Source organism: Capricornis sumatraensis, chromosome 12 (assembly GCF_032405125.1).
Source record: "Capricornis sumatraensis isolate serow.1 chromosome 12, serow.2, whole genome shotgun sequence".
Taxonomy (NCBI): domain Eukaryota; kingdom Metazoa; phylum Chordata; class Mammalia; order Artiodactyla; family Bovidae; genus Capricornis; species Capricornis sumatraensis.
Genome location: NC_091080.1, coordinates 93,347,136 through 93,363,322, shown reverse-complemented (window position 1 = coordinate 93,363,322; position 16,187 = coordinate 93,347,136). Strand labels below are relative to the sequence as shown.

The 16,187-nt window shown below is 57.3% G+C and overlaps 1 protein-coding gene across 4 annotated transcripts; it reads right to left on the bottom strand.

Annotated features, from left to right (window-relative positions):
* Nucleotides 1-277: 277 nt before the first annotated feature.
* Nucleotides 278-13,949, bottom strand: NAXD (NAD(P)HX dehydratase). Of its 4 annotated transcripts, none has more exons than XM_068984299.1 (10): nucleotides 13,876-13,949; nucleotides 10,361-10,511; nucleotides 9,569-9,614; nucleotides 8,796-8,884; nucleotides 7,982-8,090; nucleotides 5,750-5,800; nucleotides 5,565-5,669; nucleotides 4,725-4,845; nucleotides 3,667-3,787; nucleotides 278-1,489 (listed from the first exon to the last, which is right to left on the bottom strand). In XM_068984299.1, the coding sequence occupies exons 1-10, from the start codon at nucleotides 13,919-13,921 to the stop codon at nucleotides 1,339-1,341; spliced, it is 990 nt and encodes a 329-aa protein (XP_068840400.1). In that variant the 5' UTR covers nucleotides 13,922-13,949; the 3' UTR covers nucleotides 278-1,338. The 4 variants fall into 4 exon arrangements, with proteins under 4 accessions (XP_068840400.1, XP_068840399.1, XP_068840401.1 ...); XM_068984298.1 differs by lacking the exon at nucleotides 13,876-13,949 and adding an exon at nucleotides 13,755-13,848; XM_068984300.1 differs by lacking the exons at nucleotides 5,565-5,669; nucleotides 5,750-5,800.
* Between the last annotated feature and the right edge of the window lie 2,238 nt (nucleotides 13,950-16,187).

Sequence of the window (16,187 nt, the reverse complement as noted above, 5' to 3'; positions counted from 1 at the left end):
GCCCCGTCGAGCAGAGGGGTGCAGAGGCGCAGTGGGCCCTGTGATTGCTGCCTTACGCCTTCCATGGGGAGAAGCCGCCACATTCCGGGCTGCTGCCACTTTAACGGCGTGACAGGCGCCCGGGAACAGTGCCGGCAGCTGGTGGGGCAGCTGTGTATTCATCCCCACGTCTGAGAACGTCCTTGCTGAGGACCAAACTGAAGGTGAATTCTGGCTGTTTGAGAAAAAAACACACAACTCTCTCCAGTGAAATCAACCACGTCTGCCCTTTAATAACGACCATGATTTAGGTGTAATTCCCCAAAAGAAGAAAGGTCCACGACAGTAGTGAAGCTTTTCTACAATTAGACGTAAGTGATCCACAGCTTTAAAGAAACCTTAAGTCCAAGCTATTCAAAGCAAGCGGGATCTTTTGTCCAAATGGAGAGCAGGGGTCACCGAGGACAGACATACGGACACGGGCCAGGCCCGCCCCACAGAAAGCATGTGGATAGCGCACTCAGGGCCACGCGCTGTAATCGACCCCACGGAGAAACGAGACAGGTCACCAAGCGCCACAGAGGCTGAGCCGATGCCGACAAGACAACTCAGTACAGAGAGAGCACGTTCTGAACGTTCCTGAGAGCGCCCCTGCCCCCGTCCCGAGGCAGAGGCCCCGCTGTCCGGCCCCTCCAGCAAGCGCAGGGCAGCTTGGGCCCCCACCTGGGCCCTGGGCACCCCTCACCTGGGGCCCGTCACCACGCCTGCCTTTGCACGGACACGTCCAAGTGAGGTGTCCCAGGGCTGCCCTGCACACTCGGGCCAGGCTCCGTCGTTTACTTCGGTGGTTTCCCCAGGGGCCTCCAGGGTTTCCAGTTCTGACAGACCGCTGACTATTCTGGAAAGCTCCAGCCAATTAACCGACCAGTGCTGAATATCTCTGCCCGGGTGTGTCCGACCTAATAACTAACCGCTTAAAACGGCAAAACGAGCTACGGAATGGACACCATAGCCTTTGCAGGACCTGAAGTTAAAAAGAAAACATGACTCACAGTTGGGAACGAGAGACAGGACCCCCGAGAGGCCTGCTAGTGAGGGCCCTTCTCACAGGAACACGACGCTCAGACGCGGGGGCCGCTCCAGGCAGCAGCGGAGCCCACGGCCCGGCTGAGCGGCCGTCACCGCCTCGTCACGCAATTCTTTTCTGACGCTACAGAGGCTGAGGAGAGTTCGCCAGCACCGTCCCGTATCAGTTTAGGCAGAAAGTGCTAAGCTCCAAACTGGCGTTGTGTCAGCCTGCACAGCGCAGACCTCTTGGAGGAGGCGGGCGGACGGCACCCGCCCTCCAGCGGCTCCAGCTCAGGCCTCGAAGAGCCTGCGGAAGGCGGGCCCGACCTCGGCGACCATGTCGGAGGTGGTGGTGGCGCGTCCGTGCTTCTGGAAGGCCTGCTGGCTGCACTGCCGGGTGAGGGCGCAGGCGCCGAAGGCGGCCACGAGCAGCGGGCTGGGCCTGCGGGGAGAGGTCTCAGGGGTGGCCACTGCACCCCGCACATCCTGCCTGCCGTCCCGGGACGCACGCTGGTAAGCTCGAGTCTAAGGGCCTCCGAGGCGGCCTCCCCACAGTGAACACAGCTGGTAACCAGGATATGGACGATCCTGACAGACCAGCGTCAGAAACAGCTGTGCATGTGGGAAGGGTCAGGACACGGCTGTCGCCCCAGGTGACCTCACACAGCACCTGGTCAGCGTCAGCGCCCGCTGTGTTCTAGGACCTGGAGGATGCTGCGGCCGGGGACACCTGCTCACTATGTCACTGAGACCCCCGGGGACACCTGCTCGCTGCATCACTGAGACCCGGGACACCTGCTCCCTGTCACTGAGACCCCCGGGGACACCTGCTCACCACGCTGCTCATACCCCCACCCCCAAGGACACCTGCTCACTATATCACTGAGACCCCCGGGGACACCTGCTCACTATGTTGCTGAGACCCCCGGGGACACCTGCTCGCTGTGTCACTGAGACCCGGGACACCTGCTCACTATGTCACTGAGACCCCCGGGGACACCTGCTCACCACGCCGCTCATACCCCCACCCCCAAGGACACCTGCTCACTATATCACTGAGACCCCCGGGGACACCTGCTCACTATGTTGCTGAGACCCCCGGGGACACCTGCTCGCTGCGTCACTGAGACCCGGGACACCTGCTCCCTATGTCACTGAGACCCCCGGGGACACCTGCTCACCACGCTGCTCATACCCCCACCCCCAAGGACACCTGCTCACTATATCACTGAGACCCCCGGGGACACCTGCTCACTATGTTGCTGAGACCCCCGGGGACACCTGCTCGCTGCGTCACTGAGACCCGGGACACCTGCTCACTATGTCGCTGAGACCCCCGGGGACACCTGCTCACCACGCTGCTCACACCCCCACCCCCAAGGACACCTGCTCACTATATCACTGAGACCCCCGGGGACAGCTGCTCACTATGTTGCTGAGACCCCCAGGGACACCTGCTCACTATGTCGCTGAGACCCCCGGGGACAACTGCTCACCACGCTGCTCACACCCCCACCCCCAAGGACACCTGCTCACTATATCACTGAGACCCCCGGGGACACCTGCTCACTATGTCGCTGAGACCCCCAGGGACACCTGCTCACTATGTCGCTGAGACCCCCGGGGACACCTGCTCACCATGCTGCTCATACCCCCACCCCCAAGGACACCTGCTCACTATATCACTGAGACCCCCGGGGACACCTGCTCACCACGCTGCTCATACCCCCACCCCCAAGGACACCTGCTCACTATATCACTGAGACCCCCGGGGACACCTGCTCGCTGCGTCACTGAGACCCCCGGGGACACCTGCTCACCACGCTGCTCATACCCCCACCCCCAAGGACACCTGCTCACTGTATCACTGAGACCCCCGGGGACACCTGCTCACTATGTCGCTGAGACCCCCGGGGACACCTGCTCACCACGTCGCTCATACCCCCCACCTCCCAGGAACACCTGCTCGCCAAGTCGCTTATACCCACCCCCCCCACCCCCCCGCCCGGGGACACCTGCTCGCCACACTGCTCACACCCCCCTGGGGACATCTGCTGGCCACACCGCTCACACACCCCCGGGGACACCTGCTTGCCACGTCGCTAGACCCACCAGCACCCTGTTTGCACACACCCCACGGGTGTGCTGGTCAGGTTTGTGGTGACCCTGCAGCCTGGCACCATCACTGTGGCCAGGATGGGTGCAGAGAGCAGAGGTCTAGTTCCCAAGGGGTGGGGGTGCCCCAGGTCTCTCTACACCACCTGGGGAGGGGCCCCCCAGCTCAGAGCCCGAATGCCTCGTGGAGACTCATCTGTCAACGTGAGCTCCCCCCTCCTGCGTGTCCGCCACCACGACAGCCTTTCTGAGAGCAGGCGCCGCAGAGCCCCGAGCAGCATCTCCCACGCCAGCAGGGGTGGGAGCAGGGAGAACCACCCGTGCCCCGGAGGCCATCCACCCAGGGGAACAGGGCTGCTTCCTGTGGCCAGACCAGTGGCAGGGACCAACCCGGCCAGCCCTGGGAGCTCTCCCCGTGACACCGGCGCTTCACCGGGAGCATCCCAGTCTGCTCCTCACGATACGTACGAGCTGCTGAAACAGGAGGAACGAGGCAGGACTTACCCGCCAGTCTTCTGGGGGCCGGTCCGGAGGGCCCAGTGTGCCAGGACACCCAGGGAGCCCGACAGGAGGTCCCCCTGCCCCCCGCACCTGCGGCCGCTGCCCTCCTGGCTGCACACGAGCACTGCGGAGGAGAGGATGCGTTGGGGGCGCCCTCCACCCTCCTCCCTGCTGTCCCCACGTGGCAGCCTCCAGGCAAGCACGGCAGGAGGCCGCCCCTCAAGCAGCACCTGGGGTCTGAGGGGATGAGCACGCCCACCCCAGGGCCCCTGTCCTCCAGGAGACTCAGAGCTGGTGGCACCCCGGCTGGGACTTGTCTGCACTGTGAGAAGTTTCTTTTTCTTTGAAAATGTCTGAAACAGACGTGCCTCTGACTGTGTCAGGGATCACAGCACCTTCTAGCATCTGAAGAACCCACAGGTCTCAGGGTCCCTCGGAGAACGCTCGCTGCATCTCCTGTCCAGAGTGTGCGTGCATGTGCGTGCATGTGGCGTGTGAGTGCGTGCAAGTGCACACATGTGCCCAGGCCTGTGCTTCTCTGGCCCCTGGTTCCCATGACCCGGTCAGCAGCCCTGCGTGTCCAGCTGTCTGGCCACTGCCCGCTGGGCCTGGCGCCACCGGGGGGCTGTACCAGCGGGAGGGCCCTGCAGGGAGCAGAGGCGCCGTGCGCTGAGCCCGGAGCCCCGCTGAGGGTACGGGAAGGCGGCCCCCAAGGCTGTGCTTGGTGCCCGGGGGCTCCCGCGCCACCGGCTGCTCCCTGGCGTCTCCTTTCGGGCGCTCTGGTGAACGGAAGGAGCTGCAGGCAGACACTCAGTGCCCGCGTCCGTCTGCAGCGGGGCCCCCGTGGGCCGTCGCACACGGTAGGGAAGGAGCATCCGCCGCCACGCCGGGGCCAGCCCGGGCCAGCACGCCCCACCGAGACCACCTCCCTGTGCAGAACACCGAGCAACAGGGCAAAGCCAGGCTTCCCGAGGCTGCGGACAAGCGGTCCTCCTGGGGCTGGTGCCCAGCGTGGCTGTGCCAACTGGCTGACATGCGGGGTGGCGTCTGCACCCACTCACCCTGCTCGCCGTCAGAGATCACGTCCTGCTCCCCCTTCTGCACCACGGTGACGTTGCCCAGGGCCTGGCTGAGTCTCAGCACCGCTCCGTGACGGTCCCCGCCCTCCAGGGGCACCCCCAGCTAGACAGGACCAGAGACACGGGCCTCAGGGACACGGAAGAGCCTGTCTGCCTGGGGCCCGGCTCGTCTGGGGGCCTGCCTGGCACCTGCCAACAGCCAGACGAGCTCAGCCCTGAGGCCCAGACCATCCGCGCTCCAGGCGGACAGCAACACAGCCCTCGGGGCAGAAACACCGCAGGGCGCCCGCCCCGACCTGGTCCTGGCGGAGTCAGGACCCTGGCCCATGGCAGGGAGTCTGCAGGTTGCCCGAGTGACGCAGCTCTGAAGGATAAAGAGCAGACGCACGTGGGCTAACACGTAAGGACGCTGGGTGGACAGACGCAGCTGACCCTTCAACAATTTCGGTGTGAATGGCGCGGTCCTTACATGTGGGCTTTCTCCCACAGTAACTACAATCAGGCTGGCCGGGTCCACGGAGGCAGAGCGGCGGGTGTGGAGGAAGCGCGCGGAGCGAGGGCCGGCTGGCCGACCCTCAGGCTCTCAGTGGCGTGCAGGCAGCACCTAGCCCCATGCTGTGCAGTCAGTGGTGCGGATTGACCCCGTCCCACCCCACCTCTCAGAGGAGGGCATGCAGGGCAGGGACAAAGCAATCGCCTGGGGGGGTGCCTGGAGGCCAGGCTGACCCCCGAGTCCACCACCCAGGTTTCACCCGTCAAGGACGCTGACCGGAGGATGCTCTGGAGCGCACGCAGTCACCTGCCTGTGGCTGGCTGACTCACCACGGCCTCGGACAGTCTGCCGAACTCCACGTGGTTGGGGGTGAGGACCGCCGTCCGGTAGCCCTGGATAAGGGCTGGCTGCTGGGCAATAAGCCAGAGCCCGTCCTGCAGACGAGGACGCAGGTCATTCAGGAGCGGCCGCGGGGGCTGCGGTGAGGAGGGGGCAGGGCAGGGGCCACACTCACTGCGTCGATGACCACGGGGACGCCCCTGGCCTTGGATGCTTCTAGAATGCCCTGCAAGAAAGGCAGGCAGCTAAGCACTGAGCCCGTCGCCTGAGGAAAGCTGAAACAGCAGTTCTGACCGACTGCACACCAGGCCATCAACACACACACGGGACTCATAAAGCAAGTGCGAAACGCAGTGAGAAGAGCCCTCTGCAGGGCCGGCCTGAACTCTGAACACGTGAGCCACAGGACCAGCACTGGTGCTGGCCCCCAGGCCAGTCCTCGGAGGCCGACCCCAAGCCAGCATCTCCAAACTCCCAACAGCTGCGGACCCTCGGGATTCGGGGTCACAAACCTGACGCCTCAAGAAGCGCCCAGCTCTTCTGTTTTTACGCACCTCTCGTACGTCACATTTCATGAGTCTTTAAATGTGTGACTGTGACCGTCAACAGTGAACGAGGCTCGACGCGAGTGTCCTAAAGCCGACTGTGGCGATGGCTGCGAACTCCGGGAATACACTGCCAGCCCCGCAACCGTGCCCTTTAAGTGACTGAGCGCTATGCCGTCTGAAAACCTTCCTAAAATCGCCGAAAGGAAAAGCAGGAACCTGAATCCCGGAGAAACTACCTCCCTGCCTGAGGTGGCCGCGCGGCAGGGGGTCGCTTTATTTACTGAGGTAGCTACAGGCCGTTCAGTCCATTCACTGAAAGCGTACAGTATGCAGCCATCACCACAATCAGCTTCAGGATGACACTCATCAGCCGAGAAAGGAGCCCCATACCCGTCCTGCCCAGGTGCAGACAGGCTGTTGCACACATCACGCCAACAGCGAACTCGCTCAGGAAAGACCTACTGAGTGTCTGTGATTGGGCAGCACCCGAGGGAGCCGAGAGGGGGAGAGCAGCGGGCACGCCCGCCTGCTAGCTGGGGCCCGGTCCATGCCACAGACACCCCAGCAGGTCTACGCTGGCTCACTCCCAACCTCTAACTCACACGCTGCAGAGTAGCTTCTATTTTTTTTTTAAGATAAACACACTAAACGTTTTATTATGAATTTCTGAAAATAACAAAGAACTTGAAGCACAGAGAACCCCGCCTTTCATCACCTTAAATTCACCCCCAACCCCTCTTGATACAGATTATGTTTTCACGTGTCTATAAAAATCACTTTTATTTTAGTTTTCTGGATACAGTATTCCTTGACTGAGCACAGCCCACGTGTCTGTAAGACGGTTCTATGAAAACATTAAAGTTAAGGTATTCCAGGCAGATAACATGTCAAAGTTCTCTTGCGTGCTTGCCATCTGGGTGGGTGAAGACAGGTCCTCCACACGGACCGTCTGTAAACAAGCACCCCCTGGCATCAGTCGCCGCCCTCGGCAGCTCGGTCCCTGCGGGCCCGGCAGCGGGTCTGTGGCTCCAGAAGGACACGCGCTGAGAGGCTGCCGGAGGGGAGCCCCCGACCACACCGTGTGCGATAACTGAGCCGACTGTCGGCACCAGCGTCACAGACGCGTGTCCTGGGCAGCCCTGCCCCGCCTGTGGCGGCCACTGGCCCTGCTCAGCGACAGGCCACAGGCTTGAGGACGCGGCATCTCTGGCCCTAACTTCCACTCCAAAGGCTGGAATGACGAGTCGTGGAAGGGGCCCTAAGTGAGGACAACCAAGTTCTCACTGAATTCTACTAAAGCCCACACATGCCTGCCTTAACCTGCTCTTTACCCATCGGACGGCTCGGGAAGTACAGCCTGCACACACACCTCCATCAAATGCACGCTTACACGTCCAGTGAGATCATCAGAACTCAGAAGCACCCCCTCCCCCAGGTCACAGTGACAGGGAAGCCCCTGGGCACCAGCTGTTCTGAGTCCCGCGCCAACCAGGCCCGTGCAGAGCACTCCGCAGACGTGGCTCTCTGTGACCGGGGCGCGCCGCCCTCACAGGAGCGCCAGACCGCAAGCTGAGCAGGCTGCTGGCGGCCCCAGCAGGGAGGGCACCGCGAGCATGACCCGAACCGGGCCACTGCGAATGCTGCTTGGCCCCAACGCCGGGACCTGCATCACGGCGGGACCCGCAGAGGCCGCCCCAGCCACAGCACGAGGGCCCGCACCCCGCCGGGAGCCCGGCCAGCAGGTCTTGCTCTACGTGCATCTCTCACACCCCTTCCTCCTCCGTCCCCAAACTCCAGCTCCCCCACCGCAGGAAGAGACTTCCCGCGACCAGAGCAGGCTCCCGGGAGGCCACGGCTACCTTGACGTTTTCCAGCAGAGCGTCATCCCTGCCGAGGCCAGGCCCCACCACCAGGGCGTGCAGTCGGGGCAGCCACTGTTCCATTTCGTGGACGGCCTCCGGGCTGTCCCTGAACAAGAAGAGACGCGTCGGCGGCTTATTCTCGTGTCCTTTATTAATCCAACTACAGACTGGCAGATTTCCCCCAGGGGCCTTTTCCTGTCCCAGGCCCTGAGCCGGGGCTCCGCCAGGACCCTCCACTTGGCTGCAGGGTGCCCTCCTGGCCTCCCCCACGCCCACCGCCCCCCACTCCCATCTCCCCTGCTGCCTCCACACCAGGCCCTCCCCCCACACCCACACCCCTGCCTCCCAGTTTAAACACCATCCACCCGGCCCTTCTCCTCCGCAGGGCACCCCCGGGACCCGACTAGAGCCTCCCAGTGGGACCCCTGCCACTCCTGGGCCCCAAGGGCGTATTCTCAACAGTGGCCTGACAAGCCTTTTACAGCATCAGGCTCCAGCAGAGTCCCTGTGGCGTTCACAAGGCTGGGCGGGCACTTGCAGAAGCCGTGGGCTCCCGTCTCACATGAGTGACGCCAAAGCCCTTTCGACGAGGTGCACGGCCACCTGTCCAGTCGCCGGGCAGTCCTGAGCGCCCACGCTGAGCGCCTCCAGCGGGAGCACCTACGCCTTTTCCCCACCGCCCCGTGCCCGTGGGCCACACTGGGGCCATGCCCAGTGCCACTGCCCGCCACCAGCCCACGCACAACCGCACCGGCCTTGTGTGCACCCTGCGTTCCCTGTCCGGGGACGCCCGTGGCCCCGCCCCACTCACAGGATGGGGTGCACAATCAGCTCCGGGCTGTAGGACTTGATCACGGGCGCGGCCTCCCGGGTGCAGAACACGTGGGACAGATCCGCGCCCTGGGGAGGGGCACAGCAGGCCGGCTCAGGCGGGACTCGCCTGACAGACGCGCAGAGCACACAGCCCTGCCGCAACCGCCCCGACCCACAGCACAGTCTGCAGGTGCTCCGGCCACCGCAGCTCGCCCCCCGCCAGGAGGCGGGTGAGAGGGCCCTGGCCAGTGGCAGAGCCTGAGAAAGGCCTGGAAGGAAAGGCCGACACCGCTGCCACCCAAGAGGAGCCTGGTGTGCTGCAGTCCAGCGGGTGGCAAAGAGCCGGACATGACTGAGCAACTGAGCAAGGGGCAGGTCAGCAGCCACCAGACGGCGTCACTGTGAGGTCTGTGGGCTGCAGGGTCCACCTCACGGTTCCCAGGCCGCCAGGCCTTCGGGAGGCACGTGATCAAAATGTCCGGGCTGTGGCCACCGTGAAAAGGTGTCCACTGCTTGTGCGAGGCTTGAAAAGGCAGCCCGGGATCACTGTGGCAAGGGGCACTTCTAATAAAACCTGAATTTAAGAGAAACCCCATCTGAGTTCCTCTGTGGCTACACAAAAGGTCAGGGTAGCTTTAAAGGTGTCTCTCACCCGAGGTTACCTGAAACGTTATTTAGATTTCTATCAGAAAACATCTGTTGCCGTCATATTTAAACGATCTGACACTTTCACTAAAAAAATCCTAACAAAGAAGCTATAAGCAAACTTACCACTTTGAGAGCTGAGATTGCTGCAAAATAGGGGGCTCCAGTGTACCTAAGGAAATATTCACAGTCAAAAGTGAGAATGAGGCAAGCACTATCCAGATCTCAACAGGAAAATTATCTCCTAGTACAGACTAGGTCAGCAAGATTTCCATCAACTGAAAAAAACTTTTTCAACTCCAGGAATAATTAATTGCAAAATATAATACCATCTACAATATCAGCAAAAATCATAAACTTTCTAGGAATTCACCTTATAAAAACACATGGTAACTGTACAGGGAAAAATTTTAAACCTGTTAAAGTATAGCAGAGATGGACACTTGATGAGATGACTTAACATTATAAAGACGACACTTCTCTCTAGGCTAATAGAGACATAGAAAGCACTGGAGTTACCAGAAATGCCCACAGGAACACCAACTGAACAAGACGGGTTCTGTTGGCAAGGAGGTACATGGGTAGGGATGCGTGCTGGGGGGAAACCAAAAGACAAAAATTCCAGAGGTCTGAGAAGCCAGCGAGAGTTCACCAGAGGCCTCTGCAGAGAGGGGGTGTGCTCAAGGTGATCATGGACCCCCTGGACTGGCCGGTGCCCCAGGGGCAGGACCCAGCCCCTGAGAGCAACAGCGAGCGGAGGCCACGGTCACCTCGCCCAGTCAGGGCCCCTGCTTTCTCTGCTGTTCAATCAAACGTTCCTCATGGGAAAATACTGTCACAGCATCAGCTGACACTTGGGAATGATTCCTGGAATCCAACTAGACAGACAGACGGATGGGTGGATGACGCATCACTTACTCCCGGCAGCCTCCCACCACGCCGATCCTTCCATCCTGCCCTTTGTGCTTCTTGGTGGTTAGGGGAGGGACCACATTTCTCACCAGCTGTAAAGTATTTTCCATGTCCTTTACTGAGTGTGCTTTATGCAGTGAAAATGCTCTTTTTAACGCTGAAAAACAAGGAAATGTTCAGAAAGATAAACAGCTATCAATATATATATATAAATAGAGGCATTAATCAAAATACTTCCCAAAGCTGACTTAACATGAACGCTGCAGCCTTTCAGTCAGTGGCCTCATGATTTCATTTCCATAAGAAAATGAGGTTTAGAGGTAACACAACACTAACACCTGTGGTTAGGCACCAGATTTACTCTGAAATGTATCAGACGCCTTGGAAATCGACCTAACCCTTCAGAAAGCTTTCCTAAATGCACTGGTACTCACTGAGCTACACAGTCACCCCATCTCCCCGCAGGTGTGCTGGGCCTCTTCTCCCCTCTGTTACCTTCCACTGTCTACTCAAGCCAGACAGGTTCATGTTCTTCCCAATTTAGTTTCCTAGTCTTGGCTCCCATACTCAGTTAAAGATACGAATCGAGAATCTAATCAACTGGAAATGGCATTCTAAGTAAAGAACACATCTTACACTGGGCTCAAAGTGGTTTTTCACTTTTCTGGCCATGCCACAAGGCACACAGCATCTTAGTTCCCTGACCCGATATTGAACCTTTGCCCCCCCTCCGCCCCCCACAGTGGAAGCATGGAATCGTAATCGCGGGACAGCCAGGCAAGTCCTCAAAGTGGCATTTTGAAATAGTCTGACCCCTGAACTGTCTATAAAGAGCCGATTTTCATCGGCCTTTCTTGAAAAACTTCCTGCGCTGTATGTTTTGCCATTTTATTTAAGACATCTGAACTGTGAGAGAAATTCTATGTTCCATGGAGCCCAATGTATAAAGAGGCAATAAAGCACGCATTTTCTCCAGAATTAAAGGATCTTTGCTGATACGAACAACACTTTCACATAAAAGGCATCCAATATTTTCATCTTCCCATTATCTCAGCAGTGGAGAAAAACTACACGTGGGTCATAAGTTCAAGTGAAGACCAGAGGCTGACTCAGCTCCATACTGTAAAACAGCTTTATCTTAATACTGCTCATACTTTTACCTTTCATTCAACAAAACTATTCAAGGAATATTCTTCGGTGAGTAGATGTAAATGCCTCCTTAGTTGATACATCAGATGCTTAGACCCCCAAGATGTAAAAAGAATATTAATTATCATCCAACCAAACACCTTCCCACTTTCTTCCAAATCAACACAGGATTAAAACTCCAAACAGAACCACTATAAACCTTTGGCCATGAAAAGGCACAGGAAGGCCTGCTCAACCATCAGCCTAGCCACTGACCCTCAATTCCGGCCCAACCTCACACGCCACCGAGGTGCTGGGCCAACAACCAGCTCTCACTCCTTGCCCCTGCCTCAGTCCCATCTGCACCCCAAATTCCCAGCCACGCACCGTCCTCCCACCGTGCACAGTGGCTGGGAGACACACCTGCGTGGGCACCCCGGCCAGCTGCAGGACGGGAACCTGGGCTGTTACAGAACTTAAGGGCGGCCCTGCTGACCACTGACGGCCGTCTGTGCGGTACCTGTTTCAACATGACTGGTCAATGTGAGCACATCAGAGAAAGGCTGCCCCTCCAAATACCCCAGAACAGTAAACACGGGTACTTTCTAAACACTGGAAGCTGAACCCAAACTTACCAGTCCACTCAAGGATTACCCTGGGTTCCTTTCAATGTCTGGCTTTATCAGTTACCATTACTTTAACCTAAGCGCCTAGCTACACACACAATACCGCTAAGGCTACCCCTCTGCCTCTGCAGAATGCTGTGGGCAGGGTTCCCACCTGTGACTTAAGGGCTGGACTCCACCCTCAACCACCTCGGACAGAGTCTGGCACAAAATAAGCCGCTCAGTAGATGTCTGATGAATTAAAGGCATCGTGGTTCACTCTTTAGCGGAAGCCAGTTTATCCTTCTTTTACAGACAAGGAACCTGAGACTCAGAGACAGACCTGTGAAGACGCCACCGTTACGAGTGGATAAGCCTGGGCAGAACTCGACGTTGCACCAAAACGCTGTCATTTTCAGGCAGAAAAAAAATTTAATTAAAAAAAAGTCAATCACACCACCAACCAAAAGACAAGTCAAATGCTTCTCATGTGCCTTCTGAAAGCAATCTGTGATGGGTTAAAAAAAAAAAATCACTGCTGGAAAAAAAAAATCGTATCACTGTTGAGAAGTACAGTAGTTTTCGTTACCTGCAACTGTATGAAGGCAAAGCGCAACTCACACTGCTCATCCATAACATCCACCTGAGATGAACAGTGTTCCAGAAAGAGCCAAAGGAAGATCAATTAGATTTCCCTACACTCCACAGAGAAGCAAGTTTCAGCTAGCTCTCTAACACACAGCATCTGGACTCTCTCACAGAAATGCTGAAACATACACAGCAAACCTAAGGATAAAAAGGCCTTGAGGAGAGGCAACCTGAAATTTACCTCATTAAGAAATTTGTCTTCATACAATTCTGAGTCTGGAGGAACGGGTCAAACCTGTCTGGTTTTTGTTTGTGTTAAACCCATGTGGCCGAGGAGAGTTGAATAGATTTCTTTACTCTGGGCTGTTTTCTAGAATTACTTGCCACTCACAACTGTGTGAATCGCCAACAATTTCATGTGAACTGTGGCTGATTTGGAACCAGTGGCAACAATCTTTAAATTAACCTGGAGATGCCAGAAGGCCAGGAGGGGAAGTCAGTGACCTGCAATTGTTTTTTTTTTTTGTCTGGCAAAAAGTTCAGCAACTCGGCCTAATGATGAAACCTCAAGCCGACTCAGAAAATCTTGCCAGACCGCAGCAGAGTGTACGGATTTCAGACAAACAGCGGCCAACAAGATTATCTCCAAACAAATCGCGGCAGAAGGGGCGTGGGGGGCCTGGGCGGGCGTGCCGGGGGAGCGCGGCCGCGGAGGGAACTGGGTGCCCAGCAGCCCCGCAGCTCTGCCCCGGGGCCGCTGGCGAGGGGCACGCCGGCCTGCGTCTCCCCGCTGCGGCCCCTGCCTGGGGGGAGCCGGGCTCGGAGCCCCCTCTTTACAGCAGGATCCCCACGCCGCCGTGACAAGGGAGGCCCCCGGCCAAGCGACGGCGTGAAGAGCGTCTCCAAAGCCTCGTGCGGACCAAACGCGCCGAACACCGAGGGCGCGCTCGTCCGGCTCGCCTGCTCCGCCTCCCGCCTCTTCGGCAGCCGCGCCCGGGCCCTCGGGGTCCCTCGGCGGCCGCCCGCGCCCCGGGTGCCCCCCCCGGCGGCGCCCCGCGCGCGGCCCCGCGGCCGCGTACCTGCATCCAGCGGCGGCCCGTAGAGCGCCAGCGCGGCCGAGAGCAGCGCCACCACGGCGGCGCCGGCGGCCGCGGCCCCTGCCCGGACGGCCATGCCCCGGAAGGCCGCGAGCGCTCTTACCTGGCCGGCAGCCCCGGACCGCCCGGCAGCCGGGACCCACCGCCATCCGCGGACTTCCGGGCTCCCGGCCGCCCCCGCGCCGCCGCGGGGACCGCCGCTGCCGAGCACTTCCGGGCTCCCAGTCGCCCCCGCGCGGCCGCAGGCGTCAAGCTCTCTTCCGACTTCCGAGCTGCGCGGCCCGCGCTCTAGCCTTAAGCCGGGCTCCCGGCTCCCGGGGTCTCTGACCCGGGCCTGCTGCACCACGGGCTGGCCTCCGCCGGCCCCTGAGGACTGTTTTGATTTGTTTTTGTTTTTTTAAAGAAGTATTTATTTTATTTATTTGGCTGCACCAGATCTTAGCCGACAAAGGTCAGTCTAGTCAGTTCAGCTCAGTCGCTCAGTCGTGTCCGACTCTTTGCGACCCCATGAATCGCAGCACGCCAGACCTCCCTGTCCATCACCAACTCCCGGAGTTCACTCAGACTCACGTCCATCGAGTCCGTGATGCCATCCAGCCATCTCATCCTCGGTCGTCCCCTTCTCCTGCCCCCAATCCCTCCCAGCATCAGAGTCTTTTCCAATGAGTCAACTCCTCGCATGAGGTGGCCAAAGTACTGGAGTTTCAGCTTTAGCATCATTCCTTCCAAAGAAATCCCAGGGCTGATCTTCTTCAGAATGGACTGGTTGGATCTCCTTGCAGTCCAAGGGACTCTCAAGAGTCTTCTCCAACACCACAGTTAAAACGCATCAATTCTTCGGCACTCAGCCTTCTTCACAGTCCAACTCTCACATCCATACATGACCACAGGAAAAACCATAGCCTTGACTAGACGGACCTTAGTCGGCAAAGTAATGTCTCTGCTCTTGAATATGCTGTCTAGGTTGGTCATAACTTTCCTTCCAAGGAGTAAGTGTCTTAATTTCATGGCTGCAGTCACCATCTGCAGTGATTTTGGAGCCCCCCAAAATAAAGTCTGACACTGTTTCCACTGTTTCCCCATCTATTTCCCATGAAGTGATGGGACCGGATGCCATGATCTTCGTTTTCTGAATGTTGAGCTTGAAGCCAACTTTTTCACTCTCCTCTTTCACTTTCATCAAGAGGCTTTTTAGCTCCTCTTCACTTTCTGCCATAAGGGTGGTATCATCTGCATATCTGAGGTTATTGATATTTCTCCTGGCAATCTTGATTCCAGCTTGTGTTTCTTCCAGTCCAGTGTTTCTCATGATGTACTCTGCATAGACGTTAAATAAGCAGGGTGACAATATACAGCCTTGACGTACTCCTTTTCCTATTTGGAACCAGTCTGTTGTTCCATGTCCAGTTCTAACTGTTGCTTCCTGACCTGCATACGGGTTTCTCAAGAGGGAGGTCAGGTGGTCTGGTATTCCCATCTCTTTCAGGATTTTCCACAGTTTATTGTGATCCACGCAGTCAAAGGCTTTGGCATAGTCAATAAAGCAGAAGTAGATGTTTTTCTGGAACTCTTTCTTTTTCGATGATCCAGCGGATGTTGGCAATTTGATCTCTGGTTCCTCTGCCTTTTCTAAAACCATTTTGAATATCAGGGAGTTCACGGTTCATGTATTGCTGAAGCCTGGCTTGGAGAATTTTGAGCATTACTTTACTAGCGTGTGAGATGAGTGCAATTGTGCAGTAGTTTGAGCATTCTTTGGCATTGCCTTTCTTTGGGGTTGGAATGAAAACTGACCTTTTCCAGTCCTGTGGCCACTGCTGAGTTTTCCAGATTTGCTGGCATATTGAGTGCAGCACTTTCACAGCATCATTTTTTAGGATTTGAAAAAGCTCAACTGGAAGTCCATCACCTCCGCTAGCTTTGTTCATAGTGATGCTTTCTAAGGCCCACTTGACTTCACATTCCAAGATGTCTGGCTCTAGATTAGTGATCACATCATCATGATTATCTGGGTCATGAAGATCTTATTTGTACAGTTCTTCCGTGTATTCTTGCCACCTCTTCTTAATATCTTCTGCTTCTGTTAGGTCCATACCATTTCTGTCCTTTATTGAGCCCATCTTTGCATGAAATGTTCCCTTGGTAGCTCTAATTTTCTTGAAGAGATCTCTAGTCTTTCCCATTCTGTTCTTTTCCTCTATTTCTTTGCATTGATCACTGAAGAAGGTTTTCTTATCTCTTCTTGCTATTATTTGGAACTCTGCATTCAGATGCTTGTATCTTTCCTTTTCTCCTTTGCTTTTTGCCTCTTCTTTTCACAGCTATTTGTAAGTCCTCCCCAGACAGCCATTTTGCTTTTTTGCGTTTCTTTTCCATGGAGATGGTCTTGATCCCTGTCTCCTGTACAATGTCACG

Coding starts and splice junctions, on each gene's coding strand:
- NAXD (XM_068984298.1), bottom strand. CDS start 13,848: ATGGCCGTCCGGGCAGGGGCCGCGGCCGCCGGCGCCGCCGTGGTGGCG. Junction 5,670..5,749: donor TCCCCGTGGTCATCGACGCA/GTGAGTGTGGCC, acceptor CCTCGTCTGCAG/GACGGGCTCTGGCTTATTGC. Junction 4,846..5,564: donor GCAGACTGTCCGAGGCCGTG/GTGAGTCAGCCA, acceptor GGTCCTGTCTAG/CTGGGGGTGCCCCTGGAGGG.